This window comes from Glycine max, chromosome 13 (genome assembly GCF_000004515.6).
Source record: "Glycine max cultivar Williams 82 chromosome 13, Glycine_max_v4.0, whole genome shotgun sequence".
Lineage (NCBI taxonomy): Eukaryota > Viridiplantae > Streptophyta > Magnoliopsida > Fabales > Fabaceae > Glycine > Glycine max.
Window position 1 is genome coordinate 31,478,375 of NC_038249.2, and position 22,023 is coordinate 31,500,397.

General features: G+C 32.7%; 3 protein-coding genes across 5 annotated transcripts; all 3 read right to left on the reverse strand.

The window, feature by feature from the left end:
- Nucleotides 1-684: 684 nt before the first annotated feature.
- Nucleotides 685-1,658, reverse strand: LOC100500449 (uncharacterized). Its single transcript, NM_001251344.2, has 2 exons — nucleotides 1,413-1,658; nucleotides 685-1,253 (listed from the first exon to the last, which is right to left on the reverse strand). The coding sequence occupies exons 1-2, from the start codon at nucleotides 1,533-1,535 to the stop codon at nucleotides 1,017-1,019; spliced, it is 360 nt and encodes a 119-aa protein (NP_001238273.2). The 5' UTR covers nucleotides 1,536-1,658; the 3' UTR covers nucleotides 685-1,016.
- Nucleotides 1,659-7,201: 5,543 nt separating this feature from the next.
- LOC100804733 (3-dehydrosphinganine reductase TSC10A) lies at nucleotides 7,202-12,958 on the reverse strand. Of its 3 annotated transcripts, none has more exons than XM_014765714.3 (4): nucleotides 12,173-12,958; nucleotides 11,421-11,568; nucleotides 10,331-10,621; nucleotides 7,202-7,838 (listed from the first exon to the last, which is right to left on the reverse strand). In XM_014765714.3, exons 1-4 carry the CDS (start codon nucleotides 12,701-12,703, stop codon nucleotides 7,798-7,800), a joined length of 1,011 nt encoding a protein of 336 aa, XP_014621200.1. In that variant the 5' UTR covers nucleotides 12,704-12,958; the 3' UTR covers nucleotides 7,202-7,797. The 3 variants fall into 3 exon arrangements, with proteins under 3 accessions (XP_014621200.1, XP_003542879.1, XP_003542878.1); XM_003542831.5 differs by lacking the exon at nucleotides 7,202-7,838 and adding an exon at nucleotides 8,846-9,091; XM_003542830.5 differs by lacking the exon at nucleotides 7,202-7,838 and adding an exon at nucleotides 8,846-9,194.
- A 2,054-nt stretch (nucleotides 12,959-15,012) lies between these two features.
- Nucleotides 15,013-19,038, reverse strand: LOC100806510 (protein trichome birefringence-like 11). The gene is made up of 4 exons (XM_003541577.5): nucleotides 18,252-19,038; nucleotides 16,433-16,822; nucleotides 16,163-16,321; nucleotides 15,013-15,868 (listed from the first exon to the last, which is right to left on the reverse strand). Exons 1-4 carry the CDS (start codon nucleotides 18,707-18,709, stop codon nucleotides 15,517-15,519), a joined length of 1,359 nt encoding a protein of 452 aa, XP_003541625.2. The 5' UTR covers nucleotides 18,710-19,038; the 3' UTR covers nucleotides 15,013-15,516.
- Between the last annotated feature and the right edge of the window lie 2,985 nt (nucleotides 19,039-22,023).

Sequence of the window (22,023 nt, forward strand, 5' to 3'; positions counted from 1 at the left end):
CTAAATTAAATTAAACTTTTATCCCTCAACTTTCTTAGGAATTTGATTATTATCTTTTAAAATGTAATCATTATTATTTAATTAAAAAGTTATGCCTAAATTAATCTCAATAGTAAATTTTATATTAAAATGTATACCACGATGGAAAAAATAATAATTTTATTATTTTGCCAACTGTATCCAAATTAGCTCTATTTTTCTACAAAGAACATGCTTTGGAATTTCATGAGTTGAAACTTGAAAGATTCTTGATATTGGAAGATGCGAAGAAAAAGACTACACAATATTAGCACGGACCAATTGCATGTTCCAGTAAGGGAGACTGAGTTTGGTCCTTAAATAAATTTAAAAGTTTCTTTAATAAATTTCAATTTTAATTAAAAGTAATTTTACAAATTTAATATAATTTCAAAACAGCTTTGTAACACTCACTCGATAACCCATCAAATAGATTGAAACCTTGTACATATCTAGCCTTAGCATTTGTTATTGATTTGACATGGAATCAATTTATACTTCCCCTCTTCTTTTCCTTTATATCTTTTTCTTTTTTTATTTCCAATCTTACTTATCACCTTAAAGCATATGAACCAGACATATTAAGTTGACTGATATGTACAAAATAAAAAACAAAGGATAACTTGCAGTTATATAATGAGTAGAAAGGAAAACAAAAGGAAAACTATGAAGAAATTAAATAGTCACACTAATATCTTTGCAACCAGGACAAACTTATCACATGAAACAAGATAACAATGAAATGCTTGTCTGCAGAGGAAGGTAGCAAAACCTTGGGTGAACCTTCCTACATCATGCCTAATATTTAGGTATATAAGGTTTTCCCATGTACATTTACCTATACATAAACAATACAAAATAATTAACCATACAATTATTGCCTAAAGGCTAAAGAATTAGATCCACAAATTATTAAACTTGGCAGACAAATTAATCAGTAGAATCTGTAAGATTATGCAGGTTTTTCACAAGGATCTATATGATATAATATAGTATCCTCAGCCATTTCGGGATTTGAAAGAATTCTTGTTAGGAACTTGAGAAGCCATTCTGGTATCTTGAGACTGCTTTTGATGTTTTGCATATGAATTATTATTAGCCCTTCCTTTCCTCTGCTTCCTTCTTGGCTGTGTTGCTTGAGGGATAAACACACCTGTCCCTTTGCTTTCTCTTCTCAAAGCATGCTCATAGATGAAAGCAAACTGTGGAGGAGGATGAATTGCCCCAGAAAAAGCCTGAAAATTAGTTTGACCTTGTTAGTATTATTGCAATAGACAAAAATTTCTTCTCAAAGTGCCATAATTGGAAGAAGAAGAAGAAGAAGAAGAAGAAGGAAAAAAAAAGTATGTGTGTGCATGTGTTTGAACTTTGAAGAGATTAAAGTAGTAAAGTACCTGAAGAGAGTCAGGAGGACAAGAAGCAAGAGGATCTTCATCTTCATCCATAATTAGTAGAGCAATTTCCTTGCTCAAATCAGCAAAAAAAAGATCATCTTCCAGTTCCATAGCAACCTCCATGTCTCTGTGATCTAATTGACAACTAAAAGAGTTCCCTAATCTGGCATGAAACCAAGTACAAGAGTTTTTCTAATTTTTACTTTCTATTTTGTATCTCTCTCTCTCTCTTTTTCTTCTGTTTTCCAAAACTTATGGATATACAAGTTTATATAGGAAAGAAAAAAAAAAGGTAAGGAAGGGTGAGCTGAGATATAAGGGGTGGTCATGTGGGTTGGTGGGGCCATGGTCACAGTTGGCCAATCTGGCTAAGCCCTACTACAACTAGTACTACACAAGCATCATGGAAATGTGCAGTGATGTAAATGTTATCCTATTTGATCAAAAAAAGTATTTAAGGAAACAGTAGGAAACAGCCCATGTCCAGATATGAGATATTCAGTCCTCAATACCACATGGTTGTGGATGGGCCTTATTCTCTCTAATCTCATCTCATCTCATCTCATCAAAAAACAGTAAGTTATGGCTCTAATTATTTCATATGCATAGGCGACAAATGAATATTTGTCCCCAAAGATTCTTATCCCTTCCCATCTCATGTGATTGCTCATGGTTAAGAATTAAGATTACCAACAGTACAAATATTACTTGCATGGGTCGGTGGATCTACTTGTTTAACTACTTGCCATGAGGGTCCAGTAGAATCAACAGCATTAATTTGGAACCTTTTTATGTGTGACACCGATGCCTCTAGTTCCTAGGGAACTTTTTTTATGTATTCCTAAAATACGGCACTCGTTTCGCTTAAAGCATAGCATGTGAACACTGCAAACAATACACACTCTTTAATTAAACTCAGAATATTATATTAAAAGTTAAATGAAATTTTGGTCGTTCAAAGGGGTGAATTTTAGGATATCTCCTGATTGAGAGAAGAAGTAATTCTTTAAGGTATTGAGAATCAATTGATTTAATGCTTGTTTGGATATCCTTTAGAATTGATTATGACAGCCAAAATCATGGTGTAATTGCAAAAATCAAAAGTAATAAAAGATTGCTTCAGTGTGATCGTAAAAAAAAAGAAATTGTTTATACCTGTAGCATATCCAAACACATGCTTAAATAGTACATCCAGAATATTTTTTAGTAAAAAATCACATACTAATTTTTCATAGCACTAAAATTTGACGAATTTGCCAAGAAATCATGTTTAAGAGGTTATCTGTAAGCAACGGTGGTATGGTTTAGAATTATTTTCATTGTGATGAGTGGCTAATGAGTGTCCGAAGTAGTGTGTGTCGGTGTTGTTGTCACGTGAGGTGAACCGCGTGAGCTTTAGAAACTTAAGATTTGTAGACCCAAGTCCACGCTACTGTGACTGTGATTTGATTAATATTGATGCTTTATTTTTCTCTTTTCTTTTTATAGTCCATGTATTGCACGTCAACTCATTTTCAGATAAGGTACAAACTTGTGACTTAAGTCGTCAATTAATTTAAAGGGACACGTATGAAACTATAGAAATGCAAACGTAGTTCTAGAATTAATATTTATCTTTTGTTAAGTTAAGATAATAAAACTATTTTAAAATAATTTGAAGTGAAAGTTTGATCTCGCTTTAAAATTATCTTTCCTGATCACATTTATTTTGGAAAATAAAATAAAAATTGAGTAAATAGTGCAAATGTATTGACCATCCAAATTATTTTTCTGTTATACAAAATTTTATGTATTTTAAATTTATTATTTTATAATAATTGTTTTATAAATTATATCTAATTAATTGAGTGTGTAATTATTATTATATTGGTTCATTATTATTTTTATTTCAAATTTTTGTTTATTTGTAATTAATAATAAAGCTTCAAACGATATCTGACAGTATGTCATTGTCTATATGGCCAAGTGAAAGGGAGGAACCTTCCTGGAAGAGCAGATTAACAGTGTTATTTAGAAACCAACATTTAATTTAATTTTCAACTCAGATATTAACCCATTTTTCATCATAACTACGTTAACAATTATTGAATATGTGTGACAAGTGTAGCCGTGCAAGTTTGAAACGTTGTGGCAAAAGTTGTAATTCATTCGGTCAGAATAGTAATGACTAATGACCGAAAATTTCACAATTGTAGATGGTCCATGGTCCCTAAAATATAATACTGACATAAATCACAGAGCAAACATATCTTTCGTAACTAATCAATTAAGTGAAAGTAAATATGATATTTTGTCAATAAATAAGCATGCGAACAAAAATATGTAATTGACAGGCAAAAGAATACAGTGGCAAAACGAAAATGGGTTCTCTTATATTGAATTTTCACATGATAAGATCATGTGAAAATTTAACATTCCCGTAACAAAACATATTAACTCAAAATTTGTTTGACTAGTAGAAATGATGAAGTTTTAGAATGATATAACTGATCGATATGCGTGCCATTATGATTCAGCCTGGATGCACATTGAAATGGTCTTCAAGGTTATAGAATTTTCAGATTGAATGGACAAAATCAAAAATTAAAGAAGCATTAAATAGCTCGAAAGCTATCGGGTTGAGCTTCAATCGTGAGACTATAGGCTAAAGAAGGATAGATAAGTAATATGATAAATATAATGAAAAAAAAATCTATTTCTTATCTTTTTTCATCCCATACTTTCCAAATTAAAGGGGAGTAAAAATAGATGTTTTGTGGATGGAATTAGATGGAACCTGTTTCATCTTTTTCCATTACATTCCATTATAAATTAAGCAATCGGAACAACGAAATTGATTGAAATTCCATTTTATTTCACATTTATCAATTCAAATAAAGCAGATGGAGAATTTTATGCAGAATAAAATTGATTGAACAATTGCATGAATTGTTGTAAATTCCTGAAACTCTTCGATTCCCAGTTCCCACTAATAAAAACAATTAAAGCAGATGGAGAATCTCATGCAGACTAAAGATGTAGACTTAAAAATAGTAGCAGAAACCGATTTTAACCTGTCTTGTGATAACAATGCTTCATTGCATATGCCCTTTTTTGATGTGGTTTGAAATTTGCTAGTAATTCAGGAATCATTGCCAATTTGACAGTTAATTGCCCTTTCTTCGTTAAACTTCTCTTTTCTCTGTTCAGCTTTCGCTACTAATATATATTATCTCGTGCTTTTTTAGTAAAAATATATTTTATAGTAGTTTGTTATTAACTTCTAGGTTACTTATAACACTAGTTTTTATCTTCTAGTTTTTATATTTTTTTCTTTTTATCCTTAATATATTTATTAAAAATTTTAATTACGTTTATGTTATTTTATAATTTTTAACTATTTCAGCAATTAATTTTATCAAACATTTAAATGTTTGGTAAAATTAATTGCTGAAATAGTTAAAAATTATAAAATAACATAAACGAAAAATGTTTGGTAAAATTAATTGTTGAAATAGTTAAAAATTATAAAATAACATAAACTAGCTAACTTTTTAGTTAGTTTTATCAAACATAGTTTTATTAGTATTACTCATTAATTTCTCTATATTGTTTTTATTTTGATAATTAGATTTCAAGTAATTATTATATTGATAATTTGGGTCTAAATATGTTAAAGAAAGAAGTGCATCAGTGCTCAAATTACCATACATCATCAATTTTAGAAAGAGTATAGCATAATTCTTAATCAAGTTTAACGTGGTTTTGGGAATAGTTTGGGGCAGTTGAGTACCGGAACTAACTGAAATCATGCTAATATTAAGAAGCCTTTGCAGAGACTTGCGAAATTTCCTACTTCAATTCCAACAAAGCCTGATAGGACTTGTTAACATGGTTACTTGTCTGCAAAGTGATTTAGAGCATACTTTCACAGCTTGCTTTGGAATGTTATATGTATCTTCTTTCTATTAACCCATTCAAAAGTAACGTTATATATGTGTAGAGTCAATTAGTGCTTTAACTGAAAATTGGCTATCAACTCTGACATTCAATATTATTAAGTTCATTAGTTCAAGGTAAGTTTTATATGACACTGTTTTGAAAAAGAATTGTGATGCACATATATGATACAAGTATCAGATACCATGCATAGATATATAGATGACTCCAAAGCCTATAAGGTACAATTTTTTTTTATCATTAGGAATCGAAGACAGTGTCAAAGGATTTACAATAATTTACATATTTTGTTCAATCAACTGAGTTAGATCTCCTTAGCACAAGGTACAAATTTAAATGTTCCTTTAGGACTATTTTTCAGCTATGTAAGGATCAAATGCATGCACAGCTTATTCCACTCCTTACATGGTGCTTTAACAACACACTGCACGCTAGTAATAGTCTGCTAAGGTAGTTTTCAAGGGGATAATCATTCCTTATGTGAATGTGATATACCTACTCATCTACATACTTTTCTAGCGCAACTTAAATTAACCAACTATCAAGATCAATATATTTTCATTTGAAGTGAATTTCAACATTATCGTGACGAAAGCAGTGGGAAACAGATAAGCAACTTGATTGAATATTCAAAAATCATGGCCATGTGAGTGACAAAACAAAACCAGGGCATCAATTTGTATTGACTAGCCATCTATGAATAAGTTTTTACAGGGTAGGAACGGTTAACCTTGTCTAATCAATAAGTGCAATTTTCTGTGATCTCAAACACGGATCAATAATGCTAGTGGAACCTTCGAAATTCCAAGAGTGAAGTATATTTGGATGTCCTAAAAATTATGTTCCTCCAGCTGTATCCATGTCAGTAACCCCACCAATTTTGAAAACAAGGCTTAAATTTTTGAGACAGGAGAATCCTTTTGTGGTCCTTGCTGGTTGTACGTTTTACATGGACAACATCCTTGGACAGTAAACCCTGAGCAGTAAAATAAAGGTACATTTTAAAAAGGGACGGAATGAGGAGAAAAAAAGAAAGAGATGGGATGAAGAAACAAAAAATAGAGTAAGTGATCGATATGGTAGGTGATGTTATAGAAAAGGAAGAGAAATAATAAGAAAATAAGGTGGAAATGAAAATAATGTGTTGAGTAATTTCTGTTTACCTATAACATTAAAAAGAGGTAGAAATGTAAGGGGAAACATTAATTTTCTAGAAATAATTACTTATTTTTTTAAAAGCTCTCCTGGGAAACTAGTAAAAGTAAGCGATTATTTCTTTAAAATAATTTGAACCAATCATGCACTTAGGTCATTTCATCCAGTATAGGGAGAGCTTGCAGGTACAGCCTTACAGGTTCTTTACTTGATGTGTGATTCTTGTTTTAATCTGTAACTGAACCATCCTTACAGGTACACCCGAATAATGATTAGTGGACACTTCTCTACTCTAATACTTCATTAACACCTATCATTTCTTTATCCGTCTTTCCACCACATTATTAGTGTGTTTGGATGGATGTCAAATAGGATTGACACACATCATCCTGAAGCAAGTAATTCTTGCTTTTGTGTCAATTTAAACATTTTTTTACAGGAATTAAGAGGAAAATGCAAATCTTTGATGTTGATCCAAACATGCACTACGTTATCTATCATGTTTATATTTCTTTCTCTTTCTCTTATTAGGTGTCTGGTGTCATATAGATTGGAGGTGTTCACCAATCTTTTTACTTTTGACAAGCTACTCCCACAATTTTAATTAAAAACACGTTAGAAGGGAAATATACCAAAGATGCACCAAGATTTGAGTTGCAAGAATAAAAAAAGAAAAGAAGTCAAAATCAAATTCATTTATTAAAATGTAAATATATTATATAAACACAAAATAATGTACACTTTACAGTACTGATTTCACTGATACATTGTTGAGATGCTAGCTGTTTTACTGACACGGAATATTTTCATTTCTAACAGACTATTGCGTTGAATAAGCCAGAGAGGCCTGTCAGCAACAAAGATAAGTATGGATTTTAATTATAAAAATAGCCAGCAACAGAACCTTTGAAGCACAGACACATTAAAGGAAGGTCATGTATAGATACACTTGATCAAATCCTAGTGGGACACTTCAGATTTTGAAGTGTGTTGTGTCCTTGTATATGCTGTGTCTCGTGTCCGTTGGTGCTTTTTAGACAAAAGTTCAATGCTAAATAAAATTTACCATTTCAAACACTTGAGTTAGTACTTCTTAGTCCTTCGTAGTCCTTCTCGTATATGTTGTCTCATGCCAGTTGGTGTCACATGTCAGACACGTACACTTGAATCAGACATGACACTTCAAATCCTAGTGGAACACTTCAGATTTTGCTGTGTGTTGTGTTCTTGTATATGCAGTTTCTCATGCCAGATAGTGCTTTTTAGACACAAGCCCAAAGCTAAATAAAAATTACCATTTCAATATTTTCTTTATCAACGAAGGCTTGACCTCTGCAAAGAGGAGAGAAAGGACAAAGAACTTGAAACAAAGAAATTTACTGCATTGCTAACTGGGAGAAAAGACACAATTGCTTGATTATGAACAAGAAAAATATACTCACACTATCACAATTAACAAGGGAAAAAGATAGTGTTACTAATAGTCATTCCTCGTAACTTCCTTCTACTCAATAAGTGAGCATATTTAATACAACGAGCTATATGTAAGAGAGAAATTGTATGGCTTAAAATTATGTATTCTGACACATTTTTACGTGACATGTTATTAATTTTTTTCTTAAATAAAAAAATGTAATTATTTGTCATGTAAAGATTGACTGGGATCACATGTAATAATTTTGAGTAATAATATGCATCTCTATATGTCAAAAACTCCGTCAACACATTTATTTATTATCTGTATCGTCTTATCGCTTGATATAATTACACCTATAATTTCCAGAGTTTGGTGTCTACAAATCATTTTCCAATAATTTATCACTGTAGGGGTTTCTGCCAGTGTGCACAAGAGAAGCTTCACAGGTGAGTATCGTCTGTTTTTCATAATGGATCTGAATGAGAATTTGTAACGAAATATACTTACTACGGTAACTATACCCTATTCCTATCTCTAGTGCAATAGACTTACACTGATTGTTAGCTTAACCAATTACACTACATAGTTAAATGGCCAAATGGTCACCACCAAAGATCTTCCGATGTAAAGAGGAAAATGATATCTTGGATGTAAAGTGCACAATTTTGTGCCATCCAAAACATACACAACAGGGACGATACCTTCACTCATGCTTCACAGGGCACCCGATTAATACAACTATAACAATGAAATCAAAACAGAAAACACTGTTCTCTTTAAAGAACTAGGAAGCAAATCCTTTATACAATCAGAAAACAATTATAAGGTCAACTTGATACAGTTAAAACTAGGATGGCAGAAATTGAGTTGTTCAAAATATAGGATACTAAATAGCTAATCATACATTTGCCAAACAAAAATGTGATTAAAAACGAGATATGCCATATTTTCATTGTTCACTCTGTATCAAGTTCTGAGGATGAAAGTCAGAAATAAAGCACTAGAACTACTCGATGTTTATCGAATTCTCATTTCTTAACGATTATTTGAATTTCCCTATATTAATTTCATAGTAGAACGGAGTGGAAGAAAGCCTCAACCCAATATAAGCATATAACTCTCCTAAAAGAAGGGCACAGAACTCTGTTTCAGCTCCTTCGGGATGAACCTGCTAGAAGTATAAATCATCAATTTCACAAGCTTTACCATGGGCAATTAATTTGAGTTAGCATTACCCTTTTACAGGGTACAGGCGATTCTTTAAGAGGCTCCTGCCAGATACAAGTAAAATTCAATTAACCTTTTACAATGTTCTAACTTCTAATTGCATTTGAATTAAAAACATTTTATTTTTTTCTTTGAACTACTTCTATTCGAAGGTGCCGCTAAGGAGCTCTGTAATTATAACATTTAACCAATCTAGACAGTCTTTGTTGATTTGATAAACAGGCCCCAAAATAGGCTCCAAACAATCTCCAGGAAATTGAAATTTTGCTAAAATGGAGACAAAGTTTAAAACAAAAATTAAATAAATAAGAATGTAAATAATCAATTCTTCATTTTAATCTGTAACTGAACCATTCTTAAATTGTAACCGGAATAAAAAAATTATAAAATTACTCTTCTAAGTTAATTAGAAAGACTGCCTTAGTATTACATTATGACTTCTACAGCCCAGGAACATAAATGGGCATGGTTCATGCAAATTGCTAAACAAATTGTTAATGACTAATATCCAATGCAAACTCTTAGTAACCACTTTGAAGCTTGTTAATGGTTTTATACTTTAAATATTTTATTGGTCCATAGTTTAACCCAAGTTTAAATTAGTTCCTGTTGCTTAAAAGTTTCTAAATGGATCCTTGGAATTGCTAAATGTTTCTAATTTGGTCCAAAACCAATACCTTTACCAACTGCTGGGCATCTGTTAGTTAGTGCTATGATAAGCATATGGTGAATTGATGTGGCAATGATTTTGCTTGTGTGTATCATAAGGTAACCAAATCAACCCATTTCATGTGCCCTACACTGTCATGTGATTTGATTTTCACTATCCCGGGAGAGAAATGGATTAATTTGGCCACCTCTCTAGTCCAAGCAAGCAAAAGTGGTTGCCACAACCTCACCATTTCCCATGTCGGCTCTAATTAACAGATGCCGTACATTTGGTCACAATTGGGAGCCAATCAGAAACATTTGGTAATTCTATGGGTCTAATGTGAAACTTTTAAATTCTAGAGACTAATTTGGAAACTGGGTAAACTATAGGAACCAATAGATAGATAGAATAAGTAACACTTTTTTGTTAATCTTAACAAGTTATTGGCCAAATGAGAATTAAATTAAGACAAAATAAGAGATGATTTCCTCATCCCTTCATAGATATATAATTTTGTGCAACACTTACCCTTCCTTTGGCTGTGATATTTCTCTATACTTCTATACCAAGTCCACTGCATACCTAGTGCAACAATCCGTAGGATTCCAGCAGCAACAACCTCAAGAAACGCCATTAAGAAAGACCTCTGAGGGGATAAACCTGCAGTTGCTAGGGATAGTGCAATTCCCTCGAAATTGCAAGAAACAATAAAATCGCCACATTTTATACCATCCAAAGCTTTCTGAGCAACTTCATCAGCTTTCATAGAACCAGAGGAGGCTGTAATGATTTTGGTGAGCTCCGGTCTTCTCTTGTTTTCTGTAAAAGTAACCTTTCAGCTAGTACTTCCACTTGGATAACAGGATACATAAACTTCAAACAAGATATGCTATAAACAGACATTTAACATGCTGAAAGCACAAATTTTATCTTTTATATACCCACGAAGGCATAAATCCGAAATGAATATTTAATAATCATGGATGAACTTATTATGTTAAGCAATAACTTCCATTCTCTAATCTCCATAAGTTTTTAATTGGGATTGATCCAATAGCATCCCGCATGACAACAGTCAAATGTAGATCACATACAGAAAGTAAAGGCATTCTGATAATAAGAGAGCTGGAGTAATTAAATTGGCAATTGGTGCAGAATTCTGTGTAACAAACTTACTGCCCGTATGATTCTCTTTTAATGTTTAGGTTTTAAAAACTGTTTTCTAAAAAATTTCACACTACTCAACAGTCAATTTCTCATCCAAAATCTAAAGTTATGAAAATTGTTTTCAAAACAAGTGTTCTAAAAACTAAAAAAATAGAAACAACTAGAAGATGTTTTCCATCTTCTTCCTTTGTTTTCATCTTGTTCAGCATCTTCCTCAGTTCCACACTCTGCTCTATGCATTACAACACCCTCTACCAGCTGCAGCAACCTTATTTAGTTACATTTTGAAAACTAAAAACATTTTTTGAAAATAGAAATCAAACACACTCTACATAATTTCAGGGAGTTATGGATTCAAGCACTTCACATCCATGGTGAGCTTTACACAAACTAGCAGGTTATTTACAATATGTATGAAGAAATAAACTCAAACATCCAATATAAAATCTACCTTCTGCTAACCCAGGAGTATCCGTATCTGGAGGGAATATCATAGAAACATGAATGTTATCTTCTATAACCTCTTGTTGCAATGATTCTGCTAAACCACGAAGACCAAATTTACTTGCCGAATAAGCTACATAACCATAAATTCCCACCTGAACATAAACATAAATTCCACATCAAAATAATAATAATAAGGTTTAATTATTCATTTGGTTCTACACCTACGCAATCTTTATGTAGAGTTTGTTTGGGTAAATTTATCCAAAAACACTTTTGGGAGAAAAAAATATGAAGAAAAAAATAAAATGAGCTTCTCCATAAAAGCTCAAATCAACTTATGAACATACTAATTTACAGAAACTCATCTTTTAGAGAGCTTCTACAAATTAACTTATCCTTAAGCTAATTTTAGTTTATAGAAAAACTATTCCATTTTTTTCTTCGTATTTTCTTTCCGTAGAAGTGCTTATGGATAAACTTACTCAAACAGAACCTTAGTCCATGCACCTAAAACACAACTCATTTTAGTATCTACACGTACATTTTAAACTTGTTCTAGTCCTAGAGTTGTGGACGGCAGAGACAAAATGGATTAAAAAATGTAAGCATAGGGATTAAAACAATTATCTATGAACTAAAACATAAAAATTGTGCATGCATAGAAAACAAATGAGTAATTAAACCTAATAATAATAATCCACAAATTAGATTATCTCACAATAAATAACAGAGGGCACAAAGAGGTGTACGGTGTACCTGACCGGCCTGTGAGGAAACAAGAGCAATGGAAGCGGGCAGCGGATCGTTGCGGTTCTTCATTGCAGGCAGCGCGGCCTTGATGAGATTCAACGTTCCCATGAGATTTACGTCCATGGTGAACTTGACCTCACTCAGTTCCATCTTATCCAGCTCCAGCGCCACGAAGACGCCGTGGTTCAGCAGCAGCACGTCGATGGGGCCCGCATCGTCGACCGCGCGCTTCACCGCCTCGAAGTCCCGCACGTCTGCCGCGAATGCCGCCACCTCCATCCCTGTGGCGAGGCGGATCGCGTTGCGCGCCTCCTCTAGCTTGTCCGGTGACCGGGCGAGGATCGAGACGCGCGCACCCTCCGCCGCCGCGCGGTGCGCCAGCGCCAGCCCGATACCGCTGGATCCGCCCGTGATGAAAACGTGCCGGTTCTTAATCGGGATCTTCACGGGACGCGGACGGACCAGGAAGTAGAGCACCGCCAGAAGAAACACGGGAAGAAGAAAGAGAACAAAGAAGGCGAAGTTCGCGTCACCCATCGGTGAATCGGTGATGATGATGCGCCCTCGAAACTGTACCAAGTCAATGGTGTGCTTGGGAAATGGATACCATTTTCTTAACTTACCTGCACTAAGTAACAACGAGGGATGAGAATGAGCCGAGCAGCTGTTTATCGAGAACTTTTGGCTCCGCCTAGGTAAGGCTTGACTCCGTTTGTTTACTATAAGTGGAACTCAAGCTTCTTATAAGGTTTGTTTAACTAATAATAATAATAATAATAATAATTTTATTTTATCAAATCTTATCTTATCCAGATTTTATTATATCCAAATTTTATTTCATCTAGATTTTATTTCATCCAATCTTATCTTATCTTGTTTAGATTTTATTTTATTTTGTTTATGGGTTTGGACTTAAAATAGATTTGTGAGCTTTGGACTTAAAATAGATTTGTGAGCTTTGGGGCTGAGGACCTATATAACAACACCAAGGTATTAGTTGATGGTTTTTTTTCGGAGATGAGAAATAATTCTAGGATTTTAGAATTCCAATATTTATTATTGTTCATGCACAATATTCACGTAGAATAAAATTTGTTTTTTGTAATTTCGTTTCGACTTCAATCTATAATTTCATTTCTACTGATTAATGCAAGGCTAAGTTTCCAACATTATTTTCTCTTGAGGATCAAGCACAACTCTCTTTGATGTTTTGTTATTACTATTGAATACATATCAGTTTTTCCATACCAATTACTTTGTATTTGTTGCTATTAATCCATGCATGCTTAGTGTTTGATTAATTGTCCCTGCGCTAAATTTACATTCATGCTTAATGATCAGTTTCGTTCATGATTAATTGGTGTATGTGTTGTTTAATCACATAATAACATCTTTATGTTAATTTTCGCTTAGTAATTTAATTTAGGGTTGGATTAAGTGGTTGAACTGATTAAGGATAAATTCTCGTAACTAAGAGACTTGTTTGTGAATCAAGGGGAAACATGTTTTAATTCTATTGTTTTCTAATTCAAATTTACTTGCTGTTTAATTTACAAAAACAAACAACCCCCTAATTCATTACTGTTTTATTACGATCTGTTATGAACGTTTGGTTGATCATTGCTCGTTGGGAGACGACCTAGGATCACTTCCTATATACTGCATTTTTAATATTTATTTGATTCGGATACGGCCTCGATCAATAGTGTATAAGATATGGCTTGAGTAGACTAAGATGAAATTATTGTAGATATATTTTTTTAAAAATATTTAATATAATTATATATTCAAAAATTGGATTAAAAATTGTTAATTTAACTAATAATAATTTTTGTTTGGCTATATTAGTGTAAACCATCTCTAATCCATACATTTTTTAATATTATGCTTTTATAATTTTCTTTTGATATTCTTTGTGCTTTAACGACTTGAATTCAATATGATTTTGTTTATCAATTATTTTTGGATTTGTACATTACTTATATAAAATTTTATAAGTTTCTTTTTTTAGTTAATATTTCACTAGGTTTTAAAATAATTAATTAATCAAAGACGTATTTAAGCAAGCTTTTAAATAGGCTCGTGGGCCAAGCCAGACTATGATGTAAGTCGAGCCGAGCCTTACAAAAAAGCCTATGACTGAGTCAAGCTCAAGTCTTACGTATTCAACTCAAGCCGAGCTCAAGTCTAGTAAAGCTTGGCTTGACTTGCCTCATTTCCACCCCTAGTAACAACTAACAACCCCTTTAGTTTCACGTGAGCAGCATCCAATTTGTTCAACTCGACTATTCTTTTGGTTGCACTTGAAGGTTCAACTCATGAATCTTGATCATTAAAGATAATTTTATAAGATTAAATAATAAATCATAAATTATAAAGTGAAATAAAAGCTAAGACTTTCTACCTTATTTTTGGAATGTATATATAAGTGGAAGCATGAAAATTATAAAGAGAAAAATAAATAAATAAAAGGAGTAAACCTAATAAATATAATTAATGAGAAGATTAAAAAAACTAAGAAAAAGAAAAAAAATTGAAATGAAAATGAGATGGAAAAAAAGTTGGATGTATGATAATAATAATTATTTTGAATTATTGGAGATTTGTGAGAAATTATTTAGTAATTTAAGATTACCATCCATACATAGTCAGCTAATCTTTATATGCCATAAATTCAAAATTTTCCATTTAGAAAAAAAAAAAATACTCTATCATGTGTAGTGTGGAGATTGGACTTTTTACTACTTTTCTAAAAAGTTATTCATAATTGATTAGTTATTGTAGTATATGTGTTAACATTGTTTAAAAAGTTAAAGTTAGCATAGAGTAGAGATTGTCATTTTGTTAGCTCATCTTCTTTTAAGAAATGACTCACTCATTGGAAGAGAAAGGGAATGAAATATATTGTGATTTGAATTGATGAATTCCCACGCCCACGCTAGATGTCCCATGGTTCACCAAGTGAATCACTAATTATAATATGTTCGACTATATTCACAATTCATCTAACAACAAAAATCGATAATTACACTGTCATTGCTGTTTCCCTTGTCTAAATATCTATTCTAATCTAATCACAATATATAAGCAAAAGTAAGAAATTGGGTATCTTCCCGCAGAATTGGATTCCAAGGTTGATGAAGTCTTAGACTTGTTAAGATAAGAAATTCTCACTAGTCACTGCTGAAATAAAAGGACAAAATCATGCATTGTTGTTCTTTGTGATACTTGTAGGAAAGAATTGGTATATACATTTTCCTTTGCAAAAATGTTCCATGAATCCAAGGAGCACAAATAAATGCTCTCTGTGGATCATGTACATAAATAATGTTCCTTGACATTGAGTATTACTAGTTCCATGTATGAGAAGTTTCATGTTTTAGGAACAATGCGTAAAGTAACTCATTCCAAGTATCTGGTACACCAGGGAGACACCAGTGGCTGCAATCTTGGCGATGGGGAGGTGCGGGGCCCGCATTAGGGCCCAGATAATAGATGGATGGATGTCCATCTTTTCTCTGAGCTGTCATCTGAGTTACATTCAATATCTTGAGCTTCAAAACTTCACTGGTGTTTGTGTGTGCTGATAGCACAGAATTGGCTATTTTGAATTGTGACCAGTTATCATTAGGCACCAATGAGGAACCAAGCTCTGGCAGTGTTTCCAAATTACAGTTTCCACCTTTTCTCCAATCTCCACCTCTGCATTTACATATCAGAGATATTTAGTTTCAAATAACTTATGCATAATAAAAAATATTAATTCTTTTTAGAGGAAAAAACTTTGATTTTCAACCAAAGAAAGAGGTTTAAACAGTTATGCAAATCTTGAATAGTACCAGGCTAACAAAAGTGGATTGGTTTTAATATTCAGTAGATAGAGTTCCAGGAATACATGCAAATGATGCAATCCACACATTAATGCAAGTTATACTATTATGGGAGAGTGAAGTGAAATACTAGTATGTTATTTCAAAAGTGAAACAAATTAGATACCTGAAATGCACAGGGGCATAAGTACGAAAGAAAACTTGAGTCTTCTTAGGATTTACTGAACTTTGTATCCAATTCAATACTGTCTTTATGGACCTCTTATATGCTTCTTCTACCTTCATTTCCAACTTAATTTCCACACCTTCTTGGAAATAACAACCCCTGAACAATTAGAGAAAAAATTCAATCCTTTCTCCAGGTGAAAAATACACATAATTGTCGTACATTGATCATATTAATTAAAATGATAAAAATCAGGGAGGATTGAGTTACCCTCTTATGGTTTTCTCATAGTTCCACCAGTGTCCTGTGTTAAGAACCAGGATATCTGCATCTCTCCATTTCATAGAGTACCAATCCATTTCATCCAATTTCAGGGTTGTCCTAATCTTTCTATCAGTTCTAGGAGGAGGCCTGCTTTGCAATACAAGAAATGGAGCTCTGTAGTATTCCACTGTACAGTTATAATGCTTGAATCTGAACACCAAGAACCCCTTGTGCTTTGTAATTGGGCTACCATTCACTTCATAGATTGATTCCTTGTTTGGAACTCCAGAAGAGAGCATGCATAATAGTGACTCCCATTGGTTTCTCCCAATTGAGTCCCCAGCAAACACTAGGCGTTTGTTTCGCAGGTTTTCCAACATCTTTGTGGCATTGAATCTGTGTTTATTGAGAAGTTCAATTTTAGGATTCCTTCTACTTTTCCATCAAATCAATCAGAGAAAGAATATGCTGCAAGCTAAAATAAATGAAACAAGTGATCCCATCCATATGAACATATACAAAATTAGTCTTTGATTTATCATTAGAATACTGTCATGTTTGTACCAACATGTTGGGTGAAGTAAAATTAGACTCATGTTCTTTAAAAAAGATCTTAAGTTTGAGTTTTTTAAATTAGAAAAATATGTTTGGAAAACTGAATTAAATTTTTTAGTGAAAGATTAATAAAAGTGATCAGTCATGCTATTAACTACAGATAAAATTATTGAAAATTTGCTCGAAAATAAGACTGTAAATTGACCAACATAGTTAATATTATAAATGCTATTACATAAAAAAAAAAAAGATTAAGAAGGAAAAAAAAATCCAGACACTAAACCAAAATAAAATATAGTGCCGGGACATTGACTAAAAGGTCATGAATGCAACTGATATAGGAAGGATAGGAGGGTTTAATCCATGGACTTTTAATCCAAAAGAAAGAAGCCTGATCCTGGGATAGTGCACATGTAATCATGATTTTATATTGCTAATATAAGATGATAATTAATATTATTGACTCTTTGTAACAATTATTTTAAAAATTATATTTAAAATAATTTCTAATTAGTTGAAAGTATAAATTAAACTCAAAATATGAATGGCATAAAATAATATTCTTAGGTCATTAATTGACCATTCCCCATCTCTATCAATGTGGCCATCCCAAAAGGATTGTAGTTCTGCACGAAAACTATATGTCATAATATTTTAGCCTGTTTTATCCTCATTAGACCACTTAGAAAATTTCTCAAGAAATCATCGACGCCAATTGGCCAAGTCAAGCAACTTCAGGCAAATTTTTGTCATTTTCTCAAAGTTCCCACGTATAAAAAGTTTATAATTTTTAATACAAAGTCAATAGCCACCAACAGTTGTGTCACTCTCAAAAGATGCCGGATAAGAATAGAGTAAGACATGATCAAAGTCAATAAATCGTACACTAACACTATGACGTGACCAAAATAGAAATGTCGTCACACACTAACAGGATTTTTTTATATATATAAAAGGCACCTAGTGATTTTGTTCCTTAAAAATTTAATTGAAATTACTAAACCATAATTGAGTTTAGCACTTCCTTTCTTAATTTCTGAGCAGCCAAACGTTGCTGAAAAAAATGACCAATGTTTTGTTTTAGTTGGTGATTAGTGTTTTATGATCCTTGGTTTGATTGTGTTTAAATTAAAAAAAAAAAATAGAGAATTTTCTTTTAAAATTTTGTTGAAGTCTTAAACTTTATTACACTATTTTAATTTAATTTAATTTTTTTAACGCAAAAGTGCCAAAGATGATGACAAAATAAAACATCATAACATAAGTGTACCTGGGCAAGTTGCAAGCTTTGGGTTGCCACCTCCACTTTGTGTAGAACAAATCAGGTCTTCCGTTCTCAGAGCACCGAAATCCTCCATCAAGGAAGCTACAATCTTTTGACTGATACAAAGGGTAACTTTCATCCCAAACCCAGTTACCCTCAAACAAATCACACTCACCACCACCTTTTTCTCCAAGAAATTCAACTCTGTGCACACGTTTCTCCACTGAACCTCTTTTCTCTTGCGACCAAGTAAACCTCTCCGGTGGTTGACCCGAGAACCCGAATTTCTCAGCGAGTTCTCTGTAATCCAAGTAGAAAAAACTGCATATAACAAAGGTAGATACTAGGAAAACCACACCAACGCCCACGGATGGTTCAAACAATCTTAAACGCTTCACTCTCCTCAAAGTCTTCAACACTGGCATGGCTTCCACGTATTGCTGTGGGGACCTCTTAGAAGACATTAAATTGAATTTAGAGAGAGAAAAGAAATTAATTCAAATTGGAGAATCTGGGTAAGTGAAGTTGTGAGGAGTGATGAGAAAAGACAGAAAAATTAAGATGATGACATTAAGTTCGTGAACCGAAGGGTGGCATGCATGCAAGCAATGTTCATCGGTCCCTTTGCCAAGCCTTGCTTGACGGGTCAGTTTCGGAAATATCGTGCGTCAATCAGAAGCCAAAAGAGAAAAGTATATGGGTGATGAAGAAGCAATGAAGCATTCCATGGCTTCACATGTAATTCTCTCAATTTAATTAATTTGGTTTGTTTGATTAATTAAAACCTCTCAAATAACAATTTGACTAACTATTATTTTAAGGACCGTGAGTTTCAATTTTTTTTTTCTTCAGCATTGACTATTGGTTATTATATATCAGTGGGAGGGATAAAATGAGTACATGGAAGGTTCGTGGGTAACTGTAGACGGAGACGTGCACCACGTTGTTTAGAAGAAAGTGCGGGAAATTGTGCTTCTGATTGGAACATGGCATTGTTCTTAACGATTATATGGACACTACTACCCCAGCATACGTTAAGGAAGCAAATTTTTTTAAAAAAAATTAAAGAAAAATAAAACATATATTAATCTTTAATGCATATTAAATGTTCGATAATTTGTATATAAAATTACGGTGCAGCATTGTTAATAGCCATAGATTAATCTTTAATCCATTTTGTTCTTTATTTTTTACTGGTTTGGGTGGAGATAGTCGAGAGAAAGAGGAAGAAGATGATAGGAAAAGAAAAAGGAAAAAGGAAAAAGGAAAAAGGAAAAGGACAAATTAAGAAAAAAGGGAGGGTTGCCTTCGCCGGAAGTCACAGCTCCGAGAACGGTGAGCGGTGGCACATAGGATAACACAGGTAGTTATCACTTACCAGTCAAAATTGGAGGAGAGGGATAGAAGGAAAAAAAAATTGGTGCAGCGGGACCACGAAACTAGTGTGTACGTGAGCTGCATCTAACCATAAAAAAAAATGTTCCACGATAAACCACTTAAAGCACTTGACCATTAGTGATAAAATGTGTTTTAAGTATCTTTATTTTTTTAAAAATTTAATTTAAATTTTGACTAAACCTTCCAGAACTACTAAAGATATAATTTTTTTGAAATTATTACGACATTAAGTATCATTATCAAGATTTGAATTCAAAATTTTATTTAAGAAATATTTATAATTATTAATAAAAATAATTATCTCTTTAATATATATATTTTTTATTCCTAAATTATCTTTCAATATACAACATCTTTATTTGTTTTTATTTTTTTAATGAACATTCAAAATGTAATTGTTGTCAATTATTTCTTTAACTTTTATTTTTTGACGAACCTTTAAAATGTGTTTTTTTTAATTTATTTAACTTTTTTTTCTTTTTTACTTTTTATTTTCAAAAGTTCATACAGATTTCAACTAGTTTAAATTAAAGTAACTTAATAAGTAAAAAAATAAAAATAAAGAAATTAATAATTCATGAAAATACTATTGTACCCTTGCAGCTGGAACAACACCCATGATCAGTATGTCAGGAGAACTAAACTGAAAAAAGGGGTCAGTTTAGAGAAGAAATTTTATGCCGTGAGACTGTCTTTTTCAAAAAGTTTCTTTTTCTTCCTTTGCATCAAATCAAATCGTTGTTCATGTCTATCTTCCCCTATTTTTCCTTCTCTTCCTTCCTCCCCCTTTTCTCTCTGCTAAACCAAACGAACCCAGAGAGTTAGTGTGACATTTATGTGATGTCATCCAAAAGTGACTGAAGGAATGTTAGTGGCCCATCAATCATATATCACCCAGTGACCCTGCCTAGGGTAGGGCATTTTGGTGGCTGAAACTTCTCCAACTCCAATGGGTTCTTCTCCTTTTTTTCTTGTTTCTTCATTGATTTTTGCCCTACACACGCCAATAAATAGCTAAACTTTTCATTGTTAGGGTTAAATGTAACCAAACCAATTATAATGCATTTATTCCTAGATATTCATTCATTTTTATGTTATTGCTTAGTGTTTTACTTCTTTATTTAATGTTTGTTGCAAGTTGATTTTCTATAGCTTGATTGAAATTGAAAAATATTTTCTAAACCTTGAACTGAAGTGAAAACATTTAACAAACCTTGAATCTAGGAATAAAACTTGGTTTATTAATCATTTTTTGACCTCTAATCTTAATGTAAGTTACTTAGTTAAGCTATTCAAAAGATTGGAGTTTAACTAAGGAATTTAGGCTCTTTTCATATAAGAGATTAAAGTTTGAGTACTCTTAAAGGTTGATGTTCAATATTTGGAGGGTAAAGTGAATGAATGATCACAATCCATGGTCCGGGAATGCATATGCCAATCTATTTGATAATATTATCGGTGGAAGTTTTGTGAAGTCCTAAACCCAACATTTTCATTATATTTGTTAAACTATTTTCTGCTCACCAATTATTTGATAAAATTCCAGAGACTTAACTAGTGTTTTCTTGAAATTCTTGCATTTATTTATGTTTTTAACTTTTAAGTTAACTTTGTTAAAAAAACCATCACCTATTCCGATTGTTTGGATAATAATCTGTGTGCCAAGTGTTATGTATTTTGCAAATCTCCATGGGAACAATACTTACTGTTTAACTACTTGCATAATTTGGTATGTTGATATAACAATAGACAAATGGCTTTCACTCTTATTTCAAAACCAAATTCAACCAATGGGGTTTAACTCAATTGATTCAGCAAGGAGTGTGGATGTTGTAAACCCCTGATACCATGTTTAATTTCTATGGATAAAAAAAAAATCAAGTTCAATCACAGTCCATGATCCTGCAAGGCATATGCCAATCTCCTTTATCCAATTTCACTTCCAATTCTCTTCTGTTTTTAATTTCTCCATTTGCAGTAGCAAAAGCAATTTTTTGGGTTTTAAGATCGAAGGATAAGCTTGACTAGTTATCGAGGATGTGTTCTTCAAAGTCCTCAGGCAGGCATTTGTAATAACATCTTTAAAGATGTCCTTGTACTTCTTGTGAGCAACTGCCCTTCTAGAGTTCTAGTATAAGTACCACAATCAATAGGAGAAGTCAGAGAAGGTTTATAGAAAGCTTAACCTTTATTAGGCAGCGGATTAAGCGGGAAAGTGAATAATAAAGTGAAGTAAGAGAAATAAAATGAGGAAGGATAATTGGAGGGTGCTATGACTCTGTGAGCCATTACATTGGGCCTGGGTGGGAATGGAGATTCAGATGATTGAAAGGGGTATAAGGTTTTGTAACAATTTCTGACATTCAAAGTCCACAGAGAG

Coding starts and splice junctions, on each gene's coding strand:
- LOC100804733 (XM_014765714.3), bottom strand. CDS start 12,703: ATGGGTGACGCGAACTTCGCCTTCTTTGTTCTCTTTCTTCTTCCCGTG. Junction 10,622..11,420: donor TACTCCTGGGTTAGCAGAAG/GTAGATTTTATA, acceptor TTACTTTTACAG/AAAACAAGAGAAGACCGGAG. Junction 7,839..10,330: donor ATATCACAGCCAAAGGAAGG/GTAAGTGTTGCA, acceptor TCCTCTTTGCAG/AGGTCAAGCCTTCGTTGATA.
- LOC100500449 (NM_001251344.2), bottom strand. CDS start 1,535: ATGGAGGTTGCTATGGAACTGGAAGATGATCTTTTTTTTGCTGATTTG. Junction 1,254..1,412: donor GTCCTCCTGACTCTCTTCAG/GTACTTTACTAC, acceptor ACTAATTTTCAG/GCTTTTTCTGGGGCAATTCA.
- LOC100806510 (XM_003541577.5), bottom strand. CDS start 18,709: ATGTCTTCTAAGAGGTCCCCACAGCAATACGTGGAAGCCATGCCAGTG. Junction 16,322..16,432: donor TATGAGAAAACCATAAGAGG/GTAACTCAATCC, acceptor CTAATTGTTCAG/GGGTTGTTATTTCCAAGAAG. Junction 15,869..16,162: donor TATGCCCCTGTGCATTTCAG/GTATCTAATTTG, acceptor ATGTAAATGCAG/AGGTGGAGATTGGAGAAAAG.